The sequence below is a fragment of the Podarcis erhardii genome (genome assembly GCF_964252035.2).
Source record: "Podarcis erhardii genome assembly, chromosome: 6".
NCBI classification, from domain to species: domain Eukaryota; kingdom Metazoa; phylum Chordata; class Lepidosauria; order Squamata; family Lacertidae; genus Podarcis; species Podarcis erhardii.
Window position 1 is genome coordinate 98,916,489 of NC_138510.1, and position 26,022 is coordinate 98,942,510.

General features: G+C 43.6%; 1 protein-coding gene across 2 annotated transcripts in view; it reads left to right on the plus strand.

Annotated features, from left to right (window-relative positions):
* Positions 1-26,022, plus strand: part of SMG7 (SMG7 nonsense mediated mRNA decay factor) — a 66,971-nt gene that overhangs the window by 30,950 nt on the left and 9,999 nt on the right. Inside the window, exons 10-18 of one of the 2 annotated variants that reach the window (XM_081867298.1) lie at positions 857-1,013; positions 6,495-6,565; positions 10,195-10,255; positions 11,578-11,697; positions 13,591-14,023; positions 18,408-18,552; positions 19,397-19,794; positions 20,890-21,273; positions 23,815-23,964. In XM_081867298.1, coding sequence (XP_081723424.1) covers positions 857-1,013; positions 6,495-6,565; positions 10,195-10,255; positions 11,578-11,697; positions 13,591-14,023; positions 18,408-18,552; positions 19,397-19,794; positions 20,890-21,273; positions 23,815-23,964 — 1,919 coding nt within the window. The remainder of the gene's footprint in view (positions 1-856; positions 1,014-6,494; positions 6,566-10,194; positions 10,256-11,577; positions 11,698-13,590; positions 14,024-18,407; positions 18,553-19,396; positions 19,795-20,889; positions 21,274-23,814; positions 23,965-26,022) is intronic. The other variant, XM_081867299.1, reaches the window with a different exon arrangement.

Below are 26,022 nucleotides of genomic sequence, written 5' to 3' on the forward strand. Positions count from 1 at the left end.
CAGGTTACATACGCTTCAGGTTACAGACTCCGCTAACCCAGAAATAGTACCTCGGGTTAAGAACTTTACTTCAGGATGAGAACAGAAATAGTGCTCCAGCGGCGTGGCAGCAGCAGGAGGCCCCATTAGCTAAGGTGGTGCTTCAGGTTAAGAACAGTTTCAGGTTAAGAACGGACCTCCGGAACGAATTAAGTACTTAACCCGAGGTACCACTGTATACCGTACTTCATCTGTACATCTCAGGGCGGTTCATAGCATACAAATATAAGATGCAAGATAAAAACAAAAAATACATAATAAAAACAAGAACAAAAAACAAACCAATAACCCCTCCCACTTTAACCTGTATGGTGTACTTGGTAAAAAGTAAATTGAAACCACATTGTACAGTGGTACCTCGGGTTAAGAACTTAATTCATTCTGGAGGTCCGTTCTTAACCTGAGGTACCACTTTAGCTAATCGGGCCTCCCGCTGCCACCACACGATTTCTGTTCCCACCCTGAAGCAAAGTTCATACCCCGAGGTACTATTTCTGGGTTAGTGGAGTCTGTAACCTGAAGCGTCTGTAACCCAAGGTACCACTGTATAGTATTAACTAGTGATTGAAAGGACTGCAACCCACTAAATGCTATATGTCTGAAACATTTCTGCAGTCATCTTTGCCTTCTGTTGATGAGGACCTAATTTTTTGCTACCTGCTGCCTGCATATTGTCTTTTTAAAGTGTTTTTCACAGGGAAACCTAATCCAACTCTGCCCCTTGAGAACTGGGGTTGGATAAAGTAGCAAAGTGAGGTAGCATACCAAATGTATAATGCTTGCTGATCATCATGAGAGCATATATCTTTTCTTCCAGTGTCTTTTCTTGGAATCCTGTGCAAGTGTCCTCTCCAGAATGATTACCAGGAAGAGTCTTGGGGTTCCTATCCCCTTCCTGCACTTAAAGTCTCAATGGACTGGCTGAAACTTAGACCCAGCGTATTTCAGGAAGCTGTGGTTGATGAAAGACAATAGTGAGTCTTGTGTTTTCTTGGGTGTTTCCCCCCCGTTTGTCATTTGGATGAAATGGTGTACCAATGAAGAATTTGTGATAGAAGTTGGACATTTGAATAGGTGCTAGTACAGTGGTGCCCCGCAAGACGAATGCCTCGCAAGACGAAAAACCCGCTAGACGAAAGGGTTTTCCGTTTTTCGAGGCGCTTCGCAAGACAAATTTCCCTATGGGCTTGCTTCGCAAGACGAAAACGTCTTGCGAGTTTTTTCCCTCCCTCCCCTTTTTCTAAGCCGCTAATAGCCGCTAAGCCGCTAATAGCGCTAATCCACTAAGCCGCTAATAGGGGTGCTTCGCAAGACGAAAAAACCGCAAGACGAAGAGACTCGCGGAACGAATTCATTTCGTCTTGCGAGGCACCACTGTATAGCAAACTGACATGAGTTTTGAACCGGAAGTCCCTGGTACAGATCTTGTCTCTGCTGTGAACATTCTCCGGTGGTCCTAGGCAAGCCACCACATTTTACTTGCAACCCTGTATCTGCAATATCTGCAAAACATTTCAGGGTGGTGGTAAGGATTACTGAGCCAGTGAATACACAGGTTTATAGTAGAAACTTATTTCCTTTGTAGGGATGCGGGTGGCGCTGTGGGTTAAACCACAGAGCCTAGGACTTGCCGATCAGAAGGTCGGCGGTTCGAATCCCCATGACAGGGTGAGCTCCCATTGTTCAGTCCCTGCTCCTGCCAACCTAGCAGTTCAAAAGCACGTCAAAGTGCAAGTAGATAAATAGGTACCACTCCTGCGGGAAGGTAAAAGGCGTTTCCGTGCACTGCTCTGGTTCACCAGAAGCGGCTTAGTCATGCTGGCCGCATGACCTGGAAGCTGTACGCCGGCTCCCTCGGCCAATAAAGTGAGATGAGCGCCGCAACCCCAGAGTCGGTCATGACTGGACCTAATGGTCAGGGGTCCCTTTACCTTTACCTTACTTCCTCTGTAACTGCTTCCGAGTGCTAACTGGGCCTATAACAGAAGTTGTCAGTAAGGGTGGGGATCACTGCAACCTTCAGTTCTGTGTAAGCTAACTGCTCCCTGAATCTTACCTGCTTTTCAGAAGCATCCCCACCCATGGTCTCCAGCGTCATACCCATTTGCTAGCAATGTGTTTTGGACCCAGCAGCACAGATAAATTTATCCTGTTCCAGCAGGATAAATAACCCAGTCAGTTCCAGAAGCAGGATACATTCTTCCACTTGCTTCCAAGGTTCTTCAGTACTCACTGTTTTTCTATACCTCTCTCCTAAAATATGTTATTTATTCTAGGCAGCCACTACAGTGATTACTTGCCTGAGTGATACTGTGAGTTTGACCTAGGCTGGGATAGTAGTTTTCTAAAGTGTTTTCCTGTGTCAGAATTTCCAGCCACCAATGTGGCACTTGCTCTCCCTGAATGGAGATGGTGGCTATCATATGTGTGCAGTAGTAGTTGTTTGACTTATATGCCACCTTCGTTCCATGATGGCATTTGTTGTTGTTGTTTAGTCGTTTAGTCGTGTCCGACACTTCGTGACCCCATGGACCAGAGCACACCAGGCACTCCTGCCTTCCACTGCCTCCCTCAGTTTGGTCAGACTCATGTTTGTAGCTTCGAGAACACTGTCCAACCATCTCGTCCTCTATCGTCCCCTTCTCCTTGTGCCCTCCATCTTTCCCAACATCAGGGTCTTTTCCAGGGAGTCTTCTCTTCTCATGAGGTGGCCAAAGTCTTGGAGCCTCAGCTTCAGGATCTGTCCTTCCAGGGAGCACTCAGGGCTGATTTCCTTCAGAATGGATGCATTTGATCTTCTTGCAGTCCATGGGACTCTCAAGAGTTCACATAAGGTTCTGTATTCTTAGACTTAAAGCATGCAGTTGTTAGGATGTTGTTAGCATCTGTCCGTCTCGAGAGAGAGAATGGAGTGCACCTCTGGGGGTGAAGTCAAACTGCTGTGTTTACAGCACTGAAGTGACCTCCCCAGGGAGCAAGCCTGACCCGTCTGTCTGGAGGTCCTGGGCTGCCCAGACAACAAGATCCCCCTCTCAGCCTCACAAGAAACGGAAACATCCAACTGTCTTAGGGACTCCACTCTGGATAGCCTGAAGATACCTCACAAGGCAGGATAGTTTTAGGATCAGTGTGTTCCATCTCCTAGAGGGGCTACCTTCCCAGGTTGATGAGCCCCAACTGCCCCTTGTTAGGGTCCATAAATATGGGAAACAACTGCCCTTGTACGTAGCTCCAATGGCAATGTTATACGCTTATCTGTGAGCGCATGCCCAATAATTAAGGTGGGCAGTTGTGATGCTTCCCCACTGGAATCAACTCTAAATATCTAGAGGCTCATCCACAGTGCCTTGTGCCAGTGTGGGAGACTTCCTGTACTTGATATATGTGCTATAATAATCATCCCCTGGTCCAGAAGTTGTTGGCAATTGTGTAGTCTTTTTGAGGATATTCTGGCTGGCTGTACTCATTCAAGGAGATGCTTATTAAATAGATACAGCTGGGGGTGGGGGTGGGGGGGCAGCAATTTGCTAAAGGCTGGGTGATAGCACCTTAATCAACACTGCTTATTCCACTATGTGGTTCTGAAACCTGACCTGAAGAGCATGCATCACTGTAAGTGACATCTTGTGGTGCACCACGCTTTACGTTCTATATAAAGCACAAATTACATACTTTGTTTACACTCTGGATGTTTCCTAATAAGCTGGCTTCCTCAATTACAGCAATTACGTTTGATTTGTTTTACTCGGAGTGTGTGTGTTTCAGCACTGGTGGTAGTACTTAATATGTACAGATGGAAGTTTAAAGGGAAATTTTGATGGCTAGATTATAATGTGTTGCAGAAGTGTATGTAGCCTTACTCAGTAGGGGAAGTTCACCGTGACTCTTGAAGGTTGTGAGAAAAGCAGGTAAAGTAGATACAAAAGTATAAAGGGAGAGGATAGAAAATAAAACCAGGGTTTCTGCTCCTGGTTGCAAGCTCATTGTCATGCTACTTCTGCTTGAGAAGTGTTAGTGGAAGCTGTAGTGCTCGTCTCTTCAGCGCTTCCCAAGACTATCCATGCTAATGCTAACAGCTGAACCTACAGTTACTCCTAAAGTAACCCTCCCCTCTCCACCCCCCCTTTTTTGTAAATGTGCATAATTTTGAATCATCTAGCCTGCCGTATTTCAAAATTTAGCATAGAATTGGATTTGTTCAGAAACATAATCCTGAAGCTATAGCATTTTAGACTGTATGATGGGGAGATAAGACAGACATGGCCCTTGCTTTCCACATTCTGACCAGCTGTTAATGCTCATTTAAACACTAAAGGTAAAGGGACCGACTCTGGGGTTGTGGCACTCATCTCGCTTTATTGGCCGAGGGAGCCAGCGTACAGCATGACTAAGCCGCTTCTGGTGAACCAGAGCAGCGGCCGTTTACCTTCCCGCCAAAGCGGTACCTATTTATCTACTTGCACTTTGACGTGCTTTTGAACAGCTAGGTTGGCAGAAGCTGGGACCGAGCAACAGGCGCTCACCCCATCTCGGGGATTCAAACCGCCAACCTTCTGATCGGCAAGTCCTAGGCTCTGTGGTTTAACCCACAGTGCCATCCGCGTCCCATTTAAACACTACTTAAAGGCAATTTCTGACAAACGTTTGATTATTTTCTTTTCAAGTGCTGAACTGTTGTAGAATTTCAGTTCTTCTCTGGAGGATATTTGGTGAAATGGCCTCCCCAATTTTGCCATGTGCAAAATTTGGATGCCACTGTGCATCCAGTTGTACTATTTTAATGTCATTGAACGATGCCTTATGAGGAACGGCTAAGGGAGCTGGGCATGTTTAGCCTGGAGAAGAGGAGGTTAAGGGGTGATATGATAGCCATGTTCAAATATATAAAAGGATGTCACATAGAGGAGGGAGAAAGGTTGTTTTCTGCTGCTCCAGAGAAGCGGACACGGAGCAATGGTTCCAAACTACAAGAAAAAAGATTCCACCTAAACATTAGGAAGAACTTCCTGACAGTAAGAGCTGTTTGACAGTGGAATTTGCTGCCAAGGAGTGGGGTGGAGTCTCCTTCTTTGGAGGTCTTTAAGCAGAGGCTTGACAACCATATGTCAGGAGTGCTCTGATGGTGTTTCCTGCTTGGCAGGGGGTTGGATTCGATGGCCCTTGTGGTCTCTTCCAACTCTATGATTCTATGATTCTATGAAGGAAGCCCTCTGCTCCTAGCCCATCGCTTCCTTCATCCACCAGTACAAACAGTAGAGTTTCATACATTAGTTAACCTGAAATCTCTGAGTTTTCTGAGAACAACTGTTTTAGAATTTCCCATGTGTGCACACAAGTATTGGATGCCCTACCCCACTGCCATTTCCACTAGTGCCCACATACAGTGTGGAGAATTCTGGAAGGCCTTATCATTCAGCTTCACTCTTCATCCCGCTCTGAGGGTGCAGTACGCTTTGTAAACATGAGGTTCGGGACATGCTTTGCAAAGTTAAAGATAAAATAACAAGATTAAAAGATACAACCACGAACTTAGCCATTCCAAATCAGCATTATAAAGCAATGACCAAGCTAAAACAATCAAGAATTTTAAAAGCTTAGGAAAGTAAATGCTTGATGTCAAAATGCCATCAACATAGGTGCCAGGGCTACATAGTTAAAATATTTAGGTGTATACCTTAAAATGTAGAATGTGAATGCAGTGCATGTTTGTAGATACATGCATCATACATTTGTCGGGGAGCAATGGCAAGCAGAGGTATGTGTCTGCATAATTTGTGACATGACTAGCTATGCATTACCAGTCATATTCTTAAATGAAACAAGAACAAACTCAATTGGGTTGATGCTGTCCACATCTTGCTTCCAACAGGATCTTCATTAAACCTGGCTTTTGAAACAGCTTTCAGTACTTTTTGACTGTGTAACTTGCAAGTAAACAAAGCTATAAACCTTCCAAAGTCAAATTGATATTCTGCAAAAGAGAGTCACAAAGCCTTCTCATTACAAGATGCTACATTATGTACAGTCATGAGGTCTGGCAGCAATTACATTTCATTCAGCCCTGTAAAACAGAATTCTTCTACTTGACGCCTGCATGTAACAATCTTTGGTTGTTTTTGTTCAAGGGTTCCATGTGGTTGCCAGTCTTTGGGCATTCCATAAAATTCTACTAGTGTGTTAATGTTTAGGGCAAATAGTGAGCTGGCACAATCCAGAAAAGGAAATTTGCAAAGGCTGTTCTTAGTAAGAGGAGATGTAATATGTAACAACAAGGGCACTGTGGGTATTGCAGATAAAATGTGCATTTGGAGAAGACCTGATAGACCGGAAGTGGAGGTAGCAGAGGCTGTTCAGGCACAGAGGGAAGGAAGTGTATCAAAGGAAGGAGTGGGAGAGCTGTGAAAGCAACCCTTGGCATATTACACAAATTCAAAATTGCTCTTCTTGCCTTGCAGTGTTTGGCCTTGGCTGATTTCCCTGCTAAATAGTTTTCAGCCTCACGAGGAAGACCTCTCCTGCCCTAATGGTAAGGTGTTCAGGTTTAAATTACTGTGTTGGTAAATAACACCAAGAACAGTCTCCCTAGGGAGGCTGTGAACTCCCTTTCCTTGGAGGTTTTCCAGCAGAGGTTGGATGGCCCTCTGCCCTGGATGCTGTAGCTGGGATTCCTGCATTGCAGGGGTTGGAAATAGATGATCCTTGAGGCATCTTCCTTCCAACTCTACAATTCTTTGATTCTGTCTTATTTGTCCATAGCCTGATGATTGCAGCCTGATGTACACTGCTTAGACAACTATGGTTGATCAGTGTGCAAATAATTGAAATAAATATTGAAATAAATTATCAGCTTGTGGTAATGCAGAGGTAGGTTTATTCACTGGTAGCACATTCTACAGTCTTTTGAAGATGCCCCTGATTACACACGCAAATTTCTTTTAATAATAATAATAATAATAATAATAATAATAATTGATTAGAGTAAAAACAGCACCTTAGGTAGTACGTTCATTTTAATGGTTGAGATTCTGCCCAACAGTGAAAGCTTCATCCAACCCCAAATCTCCAATTCTTTCTTGATCTCTTTCCATAGTTTAATATAATTATATTGAAATAAATTGAGATACCTCACTGTCAGCCAAATCCCCATATATTTTACTTTTTAACCTATTTTTAGGCGTATCTTTTCTAGGGTCTTTTTTGACTGCTCATCCATGCTTTTAACCAACATTTTTGTTTTATCTGTATATATTTTGAAACCCGTGCAGTTTGATCAGTATTGTTTTTGTTTAGTTGTTTAGTTGTGTCCGACTCTTCGTGACCCCATGGACCAGTGCATGCCAGGCACTCCTGTCTTCCACTGCCTCCCTCATGCTGGTAGCTTCGAGAACACTGTCCCACCATCTCGTCCTCTGTCGCCCCCTTCTCCTTGTGCCCTCCATCTTTCCCAACATCAGGGTCTTTTCCAGGGAGTCTTCTCTTCTCATGAGGTGGCCAAAGTCTTGGAGCCTCAGCTTCACGATCTGTCCTTCCAGTGAGCACTCAGGGCTGATTTCCTTAAGAATGGATACGTTTGATCTTCTTGCAGTCCATGGGACTCTCAAGAGACTCCTCCAGCACCATAATTCAAAAGCATCAATTCTTCGGCAATCAGCCTTTTTTATGGTCCAGCTCTCACTTCCATACATCACTACCGGAAAAACCATAGCTTTAACTATACGGACCTTTGTCAGCAAGGAGATGTCTCTGCTTTTTAAAATGCTGTCTAGGTTTGTCATCGCTTTTCTCCCCAAGGAGCAGGTGTCTCTTAATTTGGTGACTGCTGTCACCATCTGCAGTGATCATGGAGCCCAGGAAAGTAAAATCTCTCACTTCTTCTATTTCTTCCCCTTCTATTTGCCAGGAGGTGATGGGACCAGTGCCTATGATCTTAGTTTTTTTGATGTTGAGCTTCAGACCATATTTTGCTGTCTCTTTTTTCAACCTTATTAAGAGGTTCTTTAATTCCTCCTCAGTTTCTGCTATCAAAGTTGTGTCATCTGCATATCAGAGGTTGTTGATATTTCTGTTGGGATACTGCCGGGGAGATGGGGGCATCAGGCAGGCCCCCAGCTGGCTCCAGCCCTGGCTAGCAGCCGGGCGATCTCCAGTACAGCATCAATCAGCGACACGAGCCTCAGATACGTTTAGAGACTCGGCATGCTCTTATCAGCAGAGTGAATAAATCTTCTCACGGTGGGCAGACAGAGTCATGTGTAAGCATTATTTACAGGCATTTATTCAGCATAGTTCAGGAACAAAGGAAAAACATGTCTGCTTCCCTTCGTGTCCAAGCACAACAGCAGCAACACAAAAGCAATATACAAACGAAAGTTCCCAGCAAGCCTGTGCTGGAAGTAAACAGGCATGTGACACACAAACAGTCATGCCTGTTCCCTTTTAAGGTCGAACGGAACTATATCCTAACAGTTTCTTCCGGCAATCTTAATTCCGGCTTGTGATTCATCCAATCCAGTCTTTCGCATGATGAATTCTGCATAAAGGTTAAATAAGCAGGGAGACAATATACAGCCTTGCCGTACTCCTTTCCCAATTTTGAACCAATCATTTGTTCCATATCCAGTTCTAACTGTAGCTTCTTGTCCCACATAGAGATTTCTCAGGAGACAGATGAGGTGATCAAGCACTCCCATTTCTTTAAGAACTTGCCATAGTTTGCTGTGGTTGACACAGTCAAAGGCTTTTGCATAGTCAATGAAGCAGAAGTAGATGTCTTTCTGGAACTCTCTAGCTTTCTCCATAATCCAGCGCATGTTTGCAATTTGGTCTCTGGTTCCTCTGCCCCTTCAAAATCCAGTTTGCACTTCTGGGAGTTCTCGGTCCACATACTGCTTAGGCCTGCCTTGCAGAATTTTAAGCATAACCTTGCTAGCGTGTGAAATGAGTGCAATTGTGCGGTAGCTGGAGCATTCTTTGGCACTGCCCTTCTTTGGGATTGGAATGTGCACTGATCTTCTCCAATCCTCTGACCACTGCTGAGTTTTCCAAACTTGCTGGCATATTGAGTGTAGCACCTTAACAGCACCATCTTTTAAAATTTTAAATAGTTCAGCTGGAATATCATCACTTCCACTGGCCTTGTTATTAGCAGTGCTTTGTAAGGCCCATTTGACTTCACTCAAGGTCTGGCTCAAGGTCAGCAACCACACTACCTGGGGTGTATGAGACATCCATATATTTCTGGTATAATTCCTTTGTGTATTCTTGCCACCTCTTCTTGATGTCTTCTGTTTCTGTTAGGTCCTTACCACTTTTGTTCTTTATTATGGTAATCTTTGCACAAAATGTTCCTTTCATATCTCTAATTTTCTTGAACAGATCTCTGGTTTTTCCCATTTTATTGTTTCCCTCTATTTCTTTGCATTGATCAGTATAAATTGCTTTAATTCCTGCTGAGAAATTATTACCTATCTCCATCGTCTCTAACACTTTGATCATAAATGACCAAGAGATATTATCAAAAGCTTTCTCAGTATCCAAGAAAAGTAAAGCTGCTTGTTTTTCATTTTTTACTTCCGGGTACTCAATTAAATTAATTACATTTCTTATGTTGCCTTTCCTTGTCAACCTGGTAGAAAACCTTCTTGGTCGCTATAGACTGACTCACTTAAAACTTTTTTCAACCTGTTGGATAAAATTGCAGCAAATAAACAATTTTCTTGACTTAACTCTCTTACTTGTTGTATTGCTTTAACATTTCTGTTATAGTGTGTATATTAGCAATGTTAACGGCTTTGTGTATCTTTCTTTTTATTCTTTTGTAAACTGCTTTTGGAAGCCTACTCCAGCATTAAATAGTATATAAATTAATAACTAATAACCACATTCATCTTATACTAAACTTTAACTGAGGCCAAAATATGAGGGTACAATCCTAGCAAAGTTAAGCATTTTTATATATACCATTTATCTGAGAATGCACTGTAAAGGGTTGCACTCAGTGTTTCTATGATTCTGTGATTCTCTTCAATAGAAATTCATGAGACTTGAAAGTGCTTGACTTTCACTGTGTTGGATCCTAATTTAATAGGGGGTTAGACCTGGTGAGGAATGCAGTCCTGTATAGTTATTCTTCTTTTTTCTCTGATTGTTCACTAGCCACCCCTCTCCCAGAAGAGTTTGAGCTGCAGGGATTCTTAGCTTTGAGACCCTCTTTCAGGTGAGTCACTGCTGGAGGTTGCAACTTTTTGTTTGTCATGGGTTACATTGATAATCTTGCTGTTTGGAAGCAAATGTGAGAAAAGGAGGAGAATTTAGGCAGTGTGATTCCATTTGTCATAGAAAGATACCTCTGTTCCAGCCCAATAGAGACTTTGGTTTGGCAATGCAGTTCCCACAATCACTTCAATAGCTGCAGGTCTCCCCTGCATGAGTGTTTGTGAGGAAGGGGGGGAGGCTCGGTTAATTTCATTGTACACAGGTTGTATGTACATTGACAATAAAGGCATTATTATCATTAGTCTAGGAGAGTCACTATAATAGCTTGAGATATCCAAGTGTGCATTTAAATGCATGCATGACAGCTTTTTATTTTGGATTATATCTTAGGAAAAATTCCAAAATCCAGTCTTGTGTATTTTCATGTTTTGATATTTATTGTTAGCATGGAAAAGACATGGAGGACAGGAACAAGGATGAAACACTGGAACTTTGATGCAACAAGAGTCTGAAAGTTAACTGAAACGTGGAGATTAACAATTGGTGGCCTTTGGGGCAAATCTGGCCCTCTCTGTTGCCAACTCAGACGTTGGGGGCTTCTTTGCCCTCAGAGTTTTCTAAGGGCAGGTTAGAAGCAAATATTGGGATCATGCACTCTCCCTTGCTCCTGTCGTAATAGGAGGAAGTACCAAGTGAATTTGGGGTGATTTCTATTCTGCAGTGCAGTACCAGGAGTAGTCTGCGTTCAAATAAACACCAGATTTCTCTAGTTAATTGAGGGATAAGAAATACAAGGACCCAAAGTCCACTCCTGATCTGCCCTTGTGTTACCATCGCCCTCTGGGGGATGGTAACATCTGGCCAGGCCTTTATACTGCAATGCTAAGCTTACTCACCTGGAAGTAAACAGATTTAGGAATCGGGTGTAAGGGATCTTACCTTTTTAAGGGAAGTGAATTGTTTTGTTTGTTTCTCTAGCGCCATCTGTATACATGATCCTTTACAAAGGACAGATTTCACAGGCCCCTACTCCAACAGACTTGCAATCTTAAAAGAAGAGACAAGGTTTTATATATAGCTGGAGATTTTGCCCTCTGCTGTGAAACATAGAAACATGTTGTATTGATATTTATCTGTGAAACACTGTCACAAACTACCTTTAAATAGCATTCTAACCTTCTCAGGTTGGTATACAGACTGAAAATAAATCTATCAGAAGTCTCATTTAAGCTCCACCAACTTAGTTTGGTCTTGCATACATCTCCTTGTGCCTGCCTTTCCATTTCAATCCGACTTCTGCTCTTTGTTTATGGCAACAACTAGGAACTTGGATTTCTCGAAAGGCCATCAGGGGATTTCAGGAGACAAAGAAGGGCAGCACCGGCGAATACGGCAACAGCGTCTGATCTTCACAGGCAAATGGATTGCTGACAACCAGCCAAGGTATCTGCACAGCTGCTGGCATCACCCATCACTCTTCTGTGCATCATATTCTTCTCTGCTGCTGCTTGTTGCTATTGACATGAGTTGAACATTATTGGAGCTTAAATGAAGATGTGCGGTCTGACACTATTTTTAACACAGTTTAAGGAATGTGTGGCAACATGGTAGTTACAAAAAATGTACATAATTTTAAACACATCAATTTTTAAAGGTGTGGGCAGCTTGCTTGGCACTTAATACAGTGCTGGAAATCTACATTGAATCACTAGGGCAGAACTTAAGTTATATGTTTTCATTTGAAGTCAGTAATGTAATCTGCATAACTTTCATGCACACAGAAGTGGCAGACCTGGATTAATGTTGCTGAATCAGAGTGTTACTCCATCTAGCTTGGGGTTGATAGGTCAGAGAATTGTAGGCTAGGTCCTCTCTGACCTAGGCTAGTTTCATTGTTGACTTTTTGCTATACATTTTAAATGCTTTTTCTCCAAGGTGAAAACTGAAGTTTTGTGCTCTGTATTAAGTTTTTTAGACTTGATTTAACCTCACTCATCTTTTCTCCGTTTTGTGGAGGCTTAGGAAAATTAAGTTTGGGGGTGGGGTAGGAACAGTGACACAGGCTTGAGCATTAAAATTGGATGAGATTCCTTGAGTCTTCATCAATCCCCAAAATACTCCTGGCCACGCAAATAAGTCCACAAAATTATCATTTGTCTCCCCCAGTCGCTAATTTTTTATTAGCCTGTTGCATTTGAAAGGACCTGGGAACCACATTGAAGTATTGTAATGATGGGCGTCTTCCTGTTAGTTGTCGCAGAGCAGGCCAACAATGTTAGCAGTAACGGTGTGAGGAGTGGCTTCATTGCTCTATTGCAAGTTTGAAAACTGAATTGAAGTGGTATAGTACAGTTTTCCTAATAACAAATGTTGGAACTCAAACTTGCAACTTGAGGTGGTAACCTGAAGGATTTAGCCAATATTCCACCACCTCTCTCTGGTCAAAGGAGCCTCCTTGTATCAATAGGCCAAAGTGGGTGAGGTGGTCTCCCTGGCTGCTTTAAAAGCTCCCTTCTTAGGCTAACTCACTGACTAAGAGTACAAACTGCTTGCTCATCTCTCCCTTTGTGTCACCTCAATTCACAGAAACTGTGTCTGACATCAGAAAGCTTGTATGCTTGCTTTCTATTTACCGTATTTTTCGCCCTATAGGACGCACTTTTTCCCCTCCAAAATGAAGGGGAAATGTGTGTGCGTCCTATGGGCCGAATGCAGGCTTTCGCTGAAGCCTGTATTCAGGAGAATGCTTCAGGAGAGCCCCACTGCCAGACCCACAAGCTTGGGGGACAATGGGGAGGCGGAACGCCGCCATTCCGCTGTCCCCCGACGTGGTTTGGAGGCTGGCGGCGGGGAGAAGCGTGGGACCCGTTCTGGGGGAGAGGGAGACTCGGGCTTCCCCCGCCCCCAGCCCCACAAGCTCCCAGAGCGATGCTGAAGCTGCACGCAGCTTCGGGATCGCTCTTGGATCCGTTCTGGGGGAGGGGGAAGCTCGAGCTTCCCCCGCCCCCAGCCCTGCAAGCTCCCAGAGCGGGCTTCACGCAGCTCTCCGCAAGCTGTGGGAGCCCAGCGCAACTTCGCGCTGGCCTCCAATGGCTTGCAGAGAGCTGCCTGTTCTGGGGGCTGGGGTGGGGGAAGCTCGGACTTCCCCAGCCCGTGCCTGGGGGGGGGGAATAATTTCCCCCCCTTTATTTCCTCCCCCCCCCAAAAAAAAATTTAGGTGCGTCCTGTAGGGCAAAAAATACGGTAATTTCTATTTAATTTTGTGCATGAGATGGTTGGCTTGTACCTGAAGATTTAATCACTAATGTGTCAATTCCTTTTGTCTTTCTGTTAAAGGCTGATCCAATGTGAAAATGAGATTGGGAAACTTCTGTTTTTAACAGAGATCCCAGAATTGCTGCTTGATGACTATAGTGAATTGAAACAGAGTCACATTCTGCAGGAAGCAGCAGAGCCACAGTTTGCAGACGGGAGCCCAGGACTTAAGTCAGTGCTGTCAACAGGTCGAAACCTGAGCAGCAGCTGTGATGCAGGAGATAAGCCAATGGTGACATTCAAAGAGAACATTAAACCTCGAGAGGTAAACAGGGAGCAAGGCCGAAGCTATCTGACTAAGGAAGTGGGTAGGGAAAGAAGGGATTATAGTAAAGGAATAACAGCCAATAAAAATGATGGGAAGAAGGACAACAACAACAAGAGGAAGAATGAGATCAAGAAATGTGGCATGGAAAAGATGCAGGAAGCAGGGAAGCAGAATGTAGCCGTGCAGGTGAGACTTTTTGCATGGTATCAGCCCAGTGAAATTTGTCATGTGGTCATTTGAATTAGTTGGTCTTGCAAATCTGTGCAGGCCTCTTCATGCTATAGCAAGATCGATGACCTTTATTTGGAGATTAAACAAGGTGATTCACATGTTACACTCTCAGTGAGGATGGAAGGAAGGGTCTCTGAGCCATCATTTGGTTACCACAATTTCAGACAACCGGACCCCCCTCACCCTTCATCTTGCTCTTCACTTCTGCCAGGGAAATAATTGCTGCCCACTTACCCTTAAAACACCACCTCACATGTTGACAGAAGGGACCAAAGGAAATAGCTGCTTTGGTTCTTTCTGAAGTTGGCTGCTCTTGTTTCATTTGGGAGGGGGAGCTAGTAAGTGCACTGCAGCTCTTTCCTTAACGGAAGCTGGGGATAGAATTAGAATGAGTCTCTTCTACGTTGACTGTCTGTACTGGCAGTAGACGCTACAGGCATAGAGAGGCTTCTGCAAGTGTGGTCCCTCATTAGGAGGGTAATTTGTGAATTACAGTGGGATTTTATTTTATTCTTACTTTAACCACTGCCAACTTCTTTCATCATTCAGCATCACTGTTGATGTTCTTTGGCATTCATTGACTGATAAGGCTGATAGACATGAATTCTTTTGGTATTTGTTCTTTGGTATATTCTTCTCCTTCCCACACCAACAAAAGAATAGCTTTAATCAGTTTTCAGTTTTAGTCCTCTATGATGCTTTGTTAATGCTGAAACTGTAGCTATTGCTGTAGCTGTAGCTGTTGAAGAGTTAGTCTTCAACTGCCCTCTTAGTTTCCAAAAATATTTTTGACCTTTTCAACAGTAAATTGCTTCGGCACCAGTTATATTTGTTTGTATCTTTTCATCACTTTTCTGACAATTGAGGAAGTGTTTTAACTTCCATATTTAAACAGGGTTAGGTTAAGACAGTTCTTTCAGTGTCCTAGAGGAGGACAAGAGGTAGAAACTTGTCTCGTCTCAATATCCCTGTTTTTTTTAAATGACTTGGTTATTCAAAGGAAAGCATATAGGAATTAAGGCGGCTTGTAAATGGCCTCTTGCCTGCTCACGTGAAGACTTCGTCAACTGGAAGACAATTCCTCTTTTTTCTTTCCTTATTGTGTACAATAAATTTGTGAAATAAAAGAATGATTAACAGGTGAATAAAAAATACTGTGGGCTAGTAAATTTGGGGAATTACTTGTCAGGCTGAAACTAGAACATCTTAAATGTATTTTGAGGAGTTTTTTCCTTTCATCTCTTGTCTCAAATGCTGGCCTGTGGTCCTTTTCGAGTGATTTTTTTCCTTGCACCCAGAAAAAGTGGTACTGACTCACCTAGAATCATAGAATCATAGAGTTGGAAGAGACCACAAGGGCCATCGAGTCCAACCCCCTGCCAAGCAGGAAACACCATCAGAGCACTCCTGACATATGGTTGTCAAGCCTCTGCTTAAAGACCTCCAAAGAAGGAGACTCCACCACACTCCTTGGCAGCAAATCCCACTGTCGAACAGCTCTTACTGTCAGGAAGTTCTTCCTAATGTTTAGGTGGAATCTTCTTTCTTGTAGTTTGGAACCATTGTTCCGTGTCCGCTTCTCTGGAGCAGCAGAAAACAACCTTTCTCCCTCCTCTATGTGACATCCTTTTATATATTTGAACATGGCTATCATATCACCCCTTAACCTCCTCTTCTCCAGGCTAAACATGCCCAGCTCCCTTAGCCGTTCCTCATAAGGCATCGTTTCCAGGCCTTTGACCATTTTGGTCGCCCTCCTCCAAACCTGCTCCTTCAAACATTTTTACAAGAAGAAGGGAAACTCAGGTGGGCCAGTACCTCCCTTTTTTCTGGGTGCACAGGGAGTAGCACCACTTGAAAGGGCTGAGTCATAGGCCAACATTTGAGGCAAGAGGTGAAAGGACCACAATCAAAGTATTGCCATAAAAGGAAGACTGCAAGATACCTATGTCCTCAAGGAAATAATATTCTTAGCAAGGTACAGGACATGTAATGCAGGGAGATGTAAGTTTAGCATTAATCTTAAACCATTTAGCAATCCTTTGGTATCTGAGTATTTTATTTAATCTCTAGCTAAGAACCCTGATGATTCCTCCTTAATCTTCAAATTCTCCTGTTCAGCCACTTGATTCTGCTATTTATTGGCTAAGTGGCTTATAAAAAAGTAACATTAAGGACTTTCCCTCAGTCTCAGTATAACAGATCTGTCACTTTTGAGCCTGCAGCTGATGGTGAAAGAAATGGAGTTTGTATTAATACAAGGCAGTGAGGATCAGACACTAACTTCATTCTATGGCCTGTGCCATTTGTACTGTAGAGGCTGTGTTCAGTGCAGAAGCAGGATCATGCTCAACCCCAGAACCCACCTGTCCTGCGGGTGGGCCTGCCAGGCTTTCTTGTCTTAGATCAGCCTTTTTCAAACTTGAGTCCCCAGATGATGAAAACTACAACACCCATCATCCTTTACCACTGGACCTGCTAGCCTAGGTATGATGGGAGTTGTAGTCCAACAACATCTGGGGACCCAAGTTTGAGAAAGCCCATATTAGATGTAACATTTATAGGTAAAGGACCCCTGGATGGTTAAGTCCAGTCGAATTTGACTATAGGATGCAGTGCTCATCTCCGCTTTCAGGCTGAGGGAGCGAGTGTTTGTCTGCAGACAGCTTTCTGGGTCATGTGGCAAGCATGATTAAACCACTGTGGCACATGGAACACCGTGACACGTGCCAAAGCACACAGAAATGCCATTTATCTTACCACTGCAGTGGTACCTATGTATCTACTCGCATTGGTATGTTTTCAAACTGCTAGGTTGGCAGGAGCTGGGCCAAAGCAACAGGAGCTCACCCCATCGCGCGGACTCAAATTGCGACCTGCAAGCTCAAGAGGCTCTGTGGTTTAGACCACAGCACCACCCGTGTCCCTATTGTAACATTTATATGGAGCTTGCAGGCATAAAATCCCAACATGCATAATGTACAAAAAATTGTACCTAGCATGTAAACATCTGTCATGCCTAGCAGATGTGGCAGATGAGTGCAGTTCCCCCCTTAAGGCCAGCACTTCTACACCCACAGTATTGTATAAACAACCGTTCTTCAACTGGTGAGTTGAGACCCACTAGTGGATTGTGGCGTGATCCAAGGTGGTTCACAACAGAGACTCTACTATTATGCAAATATATGGTAAAAAAGAAAAATGGGTCCCCAAATGCATCTTTGAGTCAAAAGTGAGTCCTAGGTCTGAAAAGGTTGGGGATACCTAAGCCAAGCCTGATAGAAGCTTACATTCCTTGCAGAGACATGATGTTTCTAGTTAGAGATTTGTTACACTTCTTTGGAAGTAGAGTAAAAAAGGAAAAAAATCCAGTGGTTGGATGAATGCTGAAAAACCTTTTCTTTAAAAAATCTTGTTATTGTTGGCTCACACTACCTTTGCATTTTAATACTCCTCTTCATGCACATTCAGTGGTAGTATATTATTTTATATGGCCTCTAGCATGCTGAAACTGCTACAAAATACTCCTTGTCATTTGTTTTCGGTGTACAGAAACAGTTAGCACTAATTCTGTAATAAAAATGTATTTCAATGAGAAATGTCCCTATTGTGTTCAGTGGAGCTTACTCCCAAGTAAGTGAGCGTAGGGTTGCAATCTAAAGTGATCTTTTAAAAACCCTTGCATAATAGATTTATATGTAAAATGCACACGACACACAGGTCAGTTTGTGCCAGAGCAGGTAAGTAAAGGTGTTTTAGCTATCTTTTGAAAGCTGAGCTTATCTCCTGTTTCTCAGACAAATAGGCTGGAGTTTACATTCATGGAACCCAGACTATCTGTCAGTAGGGAGTGGAGGTGAGTTTTGTCCTCCTAGTTTCACATGCTCTGTAGCCGTGAGCAAAACTACTGGGACAAACCCTTCCCCTATCATGTTCCCCTTCCCAGGATTGGAAGGAAGCCAGGGGTTTGTTTTGACTCTGTTTCTGAGGCCCTCCTAGTGCCTTGGGAGTGCAGATCTGAAGGAAGGTCCTAGTCCTCTGCATCTCCACTGTGGAGAGAAGGGCCAGGGCTGGATTCCCAGCATTGCCTTGCAACCCTAGCTCTAAGCGGGAGAGGAGAGGGGAGGGGGATTGGCCTGGACCTCATACTGAGTTTTGAAGGTGGCCACAAATTTTGACTTGACTATCAGGGAAACCCAGCAATTTTGGGTCCCTTCTGTATAGCAAAGGGGGAACTAGAATTACTTGGAAAGAATCAATACCTTGTAATCATGCTTTAGTTTTACCATAAGAAGGTGTGGACAGGTAATATTAATGCTTAAATGGCTTGCCTTCCTAGGTGAAATCCCAGACTGAGTTGAGGAAGACTCCCGTGTCTGAAGCTAGGAAAACGCCAGTCACTCAGTCTCCCAACCAGGCCAGCAACTCCCAGTTCATACCCATCCATCACCCAGGAGCTTTCCCTCCTCTTCCTAGCCGGCCAGGTAAAAGCCATGTGCTCTGTATTAAAATCATATCTATCCTTGTTTAAAACTCATGATGTTGTGTGCTGATGCCTTCCACCTATCTTTTTCTATGTAGGAAAATAAAAACAGAAAAGGTTTCTTAGTAAAAATGCTCTGACTTCCTTTAACTGGAACACAAGTGGGTGTGGGCATGATAGATGCCTAGCACTGTACTATATTGCATGATCTATACCCAGGTGCATAGTAATGATCTCTCTGCAATGTCTAGATAATAGCACATGTGTGTTTTCTGCCACAGGTGCACAGAGTGGAAAGCCACCTCACACATAATTTTCTCAATGTGCATACCTATGGTGGAAAAGACAATTCTGCTGTCACGAAAAGCTTACCTTTTTGTCACAGATATTAATCTTGGTGTTTGAAAAAGTAATGTGCAGAACAGGCAGCTCATAATGTGACAAAGTGTTTGCTTTGTGTGTAGTATACAGCTGCGAAGACGAAAGCCATCACTGTGGGTCTGAGAGGATGTGGCACCCCACTCCATCCTGGAATCCTTCCCCAAAAGGGGTTGGAACTGGAGCTGAAGGCTTGCTTGTATACATGCCCCCCCCCACCTTCTCTTACAGAAGAGATGAATGGCTTAATAAATGGCTGAATCAGATGCTGATTTTGAATGTGGGTCTCCTTAAATCTGGAAAGAGTGGGACCAGGGAGGAGCCAAACGCCCTTTCACAGGGGAGAATCCTGGAAGAGGAGACAGGAAGTAACATTTGAAGAGCCCCCTAAGCATTCCATGCGTGAAAAAGTAGTTTCCTTTTTTTAAAAAATGTCTGTTTTTCTTTCTTTCTTTTCTTTTTCCCAGGCTTCCCACCTCCCACCTATGTTATCCCCCCTCCTGTGGCTTTCCCTATGGGCTCAGGATATACTTTCCCAGGTGGCGTTTCTGTCCCAGGAACCTTTCTTCAGTCTGCAGCTCATTCACCTGCAGGAAACCAGGTGCAAGCTGGGAAACAATCCCACATTCCTTACAGCCAGCAGCGGCCCTCTGGACCAGGCCCAATGAACCAGGGACCTCAGGCACCATCCCCTTCTCAACAGTCCCTTGCATCCTTACCAGCTCAGGCAACAGCACAGTCTGCAAGCCAGTTGCAGGTCCAGGCTCTGGCCCAGCAGCAGCAACAGCAGCAGCAACAACAGTCCCCTACAAAAGCTGTTCAGGCCTTAGGGAAGAGTCCTCCACACCACTCCGGATTCCAGCAGGTGAGCTTTAAGGAGAAGAAAGTGCCAGAGGGACCCAATCTGGGCTAGAGTGCATCTGTAGGTGAAAATCTGGTTTTTGGCCAGGGAAGTGCAGGTTCTTTGCTCAAATAAGAGTAGTTCTGATGGAAAGGTGCAAGCAAGGATGGAGAGAAGGAATGGGCAAATAAAGTACAAATAAAGTACAAATAAAGTAGGAGCCTAACTGCATTGTGGGGACAGGGCAGCAGTGCAGGAGCCTGTGGACTTACTGTTACTACTTTGAAGGCTCCCCCTCTCTGCCCAAAAGTGCCTGAGAGAATAACAGCTTTTAATCCTTTTAAGTTTGACTGAAGCTTTCCCTGAAGCTCCTTTTAAATTTGGGGTGGCTAGCCTTTTGAATATTAGGGTTCCTATAGCTTTAATAACCTTACAGACTTTCTGTAAGGTTTGCAACTGTAGATCACATGTGAGCACTTGAAAGCACTGCAATGTTGTTTTTATCATATATGATTATTGTTATATCATTAGAATTATTAATTAAAAGTATTTACTTACTTATATTATTTATCTAGTATTATGCCCCTTGCATCTGGGAGGGAATTTTGGTAGGTACAGCCCTTCAAACCGCGGAACTTTCACATGGCCAAGTGCCTGCATGAAATCCTTTCCCTTTAATAACAGGTGAAGCCTCATGTTGGAAGGTTCACCTCTTGTGTGGGTTCTGAAACATTTCCTTGGATTTTCTCTGGATCACGAGGTCTCAAAATGAAAGCCATAAGCTTTGCAGCTCAGTGGCACAGAATGTGCAGCCTTGCTCAAGTACATTGCACATGATCAGGTGGTGGCATGTTGTGCTCTCAGATCAGGTGGTGCACTGAGAGTGTAGCAGGCCTTTTGGGACAGTGAGGAACCAATAGTATTTTTCTGTGCAGTCAAGGGGTTCAATCAGCTAATCAACTCCAAAGCAGAGAAACAAAATTGCAGGCTGTTTTTGGCAGAAAGAGAATATGCAGCTTGCCATGGTTGGTCTCTTGGTAGCTAGAAACCTAAATTAGTCAGATGCTCTCCAGTTTTGCATAATGAATTGTGCTGAACACAGAGGCGCTTGTACTTCAGTATTCCCAGGCAGACTCCTCCAAGCAGCTCTGGAATCCTCCTCCTCAGGTCCCAGGCCCGTTGGGGAAGATCATGCCTGTGAAGCAGCCCTACTATCTTCAGGGCCAAGACCCCCTAAAACTCTTTGAACAGTCCATGCAGCCTCACCTCCTGCAGCAGCAGCAGCAGCCGCCTCTGGAGAAGAAGATGAAGCCTTTCCCCATGGAGCCATATAGCCAGAATCCCTCAGAGGTTAAGGGGCCAGAATTTTACTGGGACTCCTATGGCATGGCTGATAACCGCATCATGATGGCGCAGCAGCAAGCTAACATGGACCGCAGAGGGAAACGTCAGCCAGGAGTCTTCCGCCCAGAGCAGGATCCCGTGCCCAGGATGGGTTTTGAGGTAAATGTGTGATTAATTGATGATCTTCAGGAAAAGGAGAGTGGTTCTCCTTTGAGTGATAGGTGTCTCCTAGTGGGTTTAGCTCCTCCTATCACTCAAAGGCAAGAAACACTGTAGCTTCAGAGGAAGGTGCTTTCAATGCAGCAGTTTGTGGTGATTCACAGGATTACCAATTAGTAAAAACAGATTAATCTCTAGGTTGTTGATTCTATTGGGGAGGGGTTGTGCGCGTGCGTTTTAAAAAAACCTAAATGCATTCCAAAAGCACTTTAAAAAAAATCAACCAACTTGGTTTAGCATCATTTTTAAGATAACACTGACAAACCAAAACAACCTACTCAACTTTTCAAGCTATCTACACATGCTCTCTCTCTCTCGCGCACACACACACACACACACAGCGAGGGATGGTGCGTGGGGCAGGAGCCGCAAGCAAGAAACCCCCTGCCCTATCTAGGCAGTAGACAGCTGGTAGTGACTGCAATGGCTCCTTCCTCCCCCAACAAGAGTGCAGCTTCAATCGTCCTCTTCCCAGCCGTCAAGATCAAGGGCATATAATGTACACATGTTTTTATATTGTGAGGTACAAAATAAGAACCACAGTACATTTTTTTTAAGATGCTGCTGAAACTGTAATATCAAATAACCAATCTAAACTCATAATCTCCCACACACCCACTCCATGTTTGTCCCCGGGGAAGTCATCTTGGCAAGGGATGTGCACTTGAATATTATCTTGGGAAAGCTGTAAAGTCCAGTTTGAGCATGGATTTCTGCCAGAACTTTACAAATCAACACAATTTGTTGAGGCTTTTCAAATTTTGTCACAGAGAACCTGCATGATTTGAATTGTTAGATATCACCCAAGTATAACTAGAGAAAAGCAAATATAGTAATTCCCTCTGGAAGTGCTGGCTCTTGGCACAGTCTGGGAGGAAGGAGATTGAAGAAGAAACACAAGTGTCACTTAAGGTGGCAAAGTAGATGCTGCCAGAAAGCTGAAACTTGTGAAAAGGTGGAACAGACCCAGCACTTGGCATGTGTTGATAGGGCACTTGGTCCTTTCCAATCAAGACCTGTATTAAAAAGTGTTGGATAGAGGAATTCACACTTTGCTTGCCAGTTGTCTGCACCCCTATATGCAGGCTTCTCTGCAGACCAGAAACCAAATGACAGTATAAATACCCTATTTGCTTTTAGAAATGGCCTTGACTTAATCTTTGGCAACTCTGAAGCAAGCAGCAGCTATTGCTCTTGCTTTGACATTGTTTCTCACATTCATGGAATGATCAGTGCACAAACCCCCTTCCTCTTTTTTTAAATAAAATCGTCTTTAGCAGCAGTCTTTAGCACCACAGATCTATTGAGACAATGTTCTGTTTAAGCAGACCAGTTGCATCTCTGAGTACACTGATAACTTAATCCTGATAGATGCTGGCTGTAAAAAAGCCCTGGTGTGGTGTGCTACAATGCTACCAAAGGTTAGAAGACAAAGAGCCTCCTTTTTGTGTCATCTTTTGATATTTGTTGCCCTGATTGTGCCTTCAGCTAAGCAAATGCCATTACAGCTAATCTCTGCCTATAATTTCATCCTGTAGAACGAACCTGGAGTTCAGGTTGTATGTGCAAAGACGCAGAGGCAGGAAGCCCAGATTTCAAAGAATAAAACAGAACTCTATGAGAGCTCACTGGGAACACTTTACAAGGCCACCACAGAGCCCCGTGGCTGTCTTCAGGAAGGTGGCCCAATCAATAGTATTTTATATGCCTGGGTATCTAATACTGTAATTTTAGGTTAGTCTCCCTATCCTTCAGTGTGGACCTCATGCCACATTTGAGGCATTGGGCAAGGAGCAGTGTTGAGCAATGGGTAATTCATGGAGAAAATGGTACTGATGTAGACAGGCCAAGATAGAAGTAGTAGTTATCCACAAAAGGGAGCAAAACACCAGATCCCTGAATATGCTGTCATTCTGCACAACTTCCAACAAATTCTTGAAACTTGCTTGTGTAATAATTTTTAAAGCCCAGATTCCATGGTATAGATGATGAAACCTGCTTGTAGTTCATCCGGCTCTGATCATGAGCACATGATCAGGAACTGCATACAGGCACATTTTGGTTCTAACTACAGTTAATGAAGCTACTAAGATATTGGAACATTGAAGAACAAAATGCATTAATTCTCCACATATTTATTGCTGCAGTAGTGGAGATCACATTCTCCCAAAGAAGATCCCAGTAATTTTTGCTGTATGCAGATTCAAACTTAGTGGGTAGCAGAGCTGCTCCTAAAACAAACACACACAGACTTGTTTGACTCAATTTTTCTCTTTCTCCCCTTGGTTTTCTTGTGCCCCTGCTCTGTTCTCTCTTTAAGCTGCTTTTGCATGCTGCCATACCTTTCCTTGCATTCCCTTTCTCTGCTTTGCATTACTGCTGGGCCCCCTTCTATTCCTGTAGACTCCTTGCCTACCTGCTGCTAGTCTTGCTTTCGCTTCTTTCCTTGCTGCATCTCACTGTGCTCCTTTCTGTCACTAGGACCCCAAGAGCTCCCCTCTGCTTCCTCCGGACCTGTTAAAGAGTCTGGCTGCCTTGGAGGAGGAGGAAGAGCTGGTTTTCTCTAATCCTCCTGATCTTTACCCAGCTCTGCTGGGTCCTCTCGCCTCTCTTCCTGGACGAAGCCTCTTTGTATGTATTTGACTTAATTCTGCTGCTTCTCATTCTAATTTTGGCATATCTTTTTTTTATTTATATTCCGTTTCCCTGAAAGGTCAGTAGGACACATGAAATCCATGTCCCTTCCTGAAATAGTTGTTAAGGGGAAATTTAAATAAGCAGAGCTCATATGCTCAGGATCATAGATATCAGCTAAGAGGAAGTAGCTTTAACATAGCTGTAATACTTTTATCAATCCTGGGATTGCTATTTTCTTACCCAGCAACTGAGACCTTAAAAGCTCTGGAAGAGGGGCTGGTAGTAAACTTCTCCCTTATGGTACTTCTTGTTTGGAATTACCTTGACTTTCTAGGCCTACTCCACCGTGAGGGAGCAGGAGAAGCTGTTCCAGTTGACTCAGCTCCTGTTCCAGAGCTCTTAAGCAGGTACAGTCTCAGAATCAAAAAGTGTAACTCTAGATGACCCAAATCCTGATCTCTTGCCTTCCTGAGAAATTCCAGGTTGAGTTACTATCTTGTACAAAACTATCATTTCTCTTTTATAATACGAATGAATAAGCTTGTATCTATACGGGAGGTTGGAGACTGAAACTGAGAAACGAATTTTCAGTTTTGCAGGTGCTTGGTGGGTTTTGATACTGGAATACATTACCCTGCACACCTGTGCAAAAATATACGCCACAGGTTGCATGTGGACCATTAATCCCTTGTTTGAAGGATCCCCAGGCAACTTCAGCAATTAACTTATGGGGCCCACACATTCACTGAGCCCATTGATGGTGTCTAGGTCTGTGCAAGTTACCTCTGCCTATATAAGCATAAGATCAAGTATCAGTGTAGCCTAACCTCTAGATGCCTTGTTGTCAAGTGTCAAAATATAAATGTTAATGTGCCATATGGTATCCACACACTTGTCTGACAGGAGGAGTTGAATGTATTATTGAATGTATAAGAAGATAGTAACATGTTCAATATAGTATCCTTCTGAGGAAAAAGATCATGGGTTTTAGGGGCTTTTATCTTTTTTTACCTTGGGTGAAATTCTAAAGCTTGTTTTTTTATATATATAAAAAAGCCACAGGCACAAACATAATACTACAAAGGTAGGGTTGCTTGTTTTATGGTGGGGATGAGCAGGCTGTGGCTCTTTTGATGTTGTTGAACTACAGCTCCCCTCAGGCCCAACCATCATAGTCAGTTGACTGGGCCTGATTGTAGTCCAACAAAATCTGGAGGTTCTCAGGTTTCTCACCCATGCATTATGGAAACCAAGGGAATAAGACCATTTTGATCACATCTGGGGAGTATCCACTCTGTTCTCTATAACTGGGAGGATAGGCACTTGATGAAATTTCTCTTTTCCTGTTAATTGGTCTGTTGAAATGCTTCTCCAAGGTGCCAAATGGGAATTTTGGCAAGTGCCGTTGTAGCCCACAGGATTCTTGAAGACATTGACCAAATATCTGTGGCCATGAACTGTAGGCCAGTTGAAACATTACAGCTCCTATGCCAAAATAAGTCCCAAGCTTCATGGATTGGCCTGAGCCAGTCTTTTCCACAGCAGCCAGCACTTGGGGATGTGGTACCAGTGTGCAATGCTGCCGCCCATGTTTGGGCCAGCACAGAGATGTTGTCAGCATTATTTCTGCCACACGAAACATCACTAACAAGGAATTACTCTTTAGTACTTGAAGGGAACGTTACATTTAATTGGCATTCATCAGTTGAGCAGGTCGTTGTCTTTCAGCATTGGTTCCTACCCTCTAAAATGGGGTTAACAATTATCCTTCCACACAAGGTGGTTGTGTGGATTAGCACAATGAGGGCTACAAAGAACCTGAACATTTGAATGGGGATACTGTGGATGAATAAACTGTATTTCAAGTGTGGCTCAAGGCTTTTGATTTCTAGGAAGGTGAGGTGGTCCATGTATAAAATGCTTGATTTGTACTAAAAACAGGTTTCTAACATTCATAAGCACCAAATGTATTAGTCCAGGACATTTGTTTAACTGAAGTTATAAAAGGGAAGTCATCTCTGTTTGGATGATATACTTGATCCTTTATTTCTA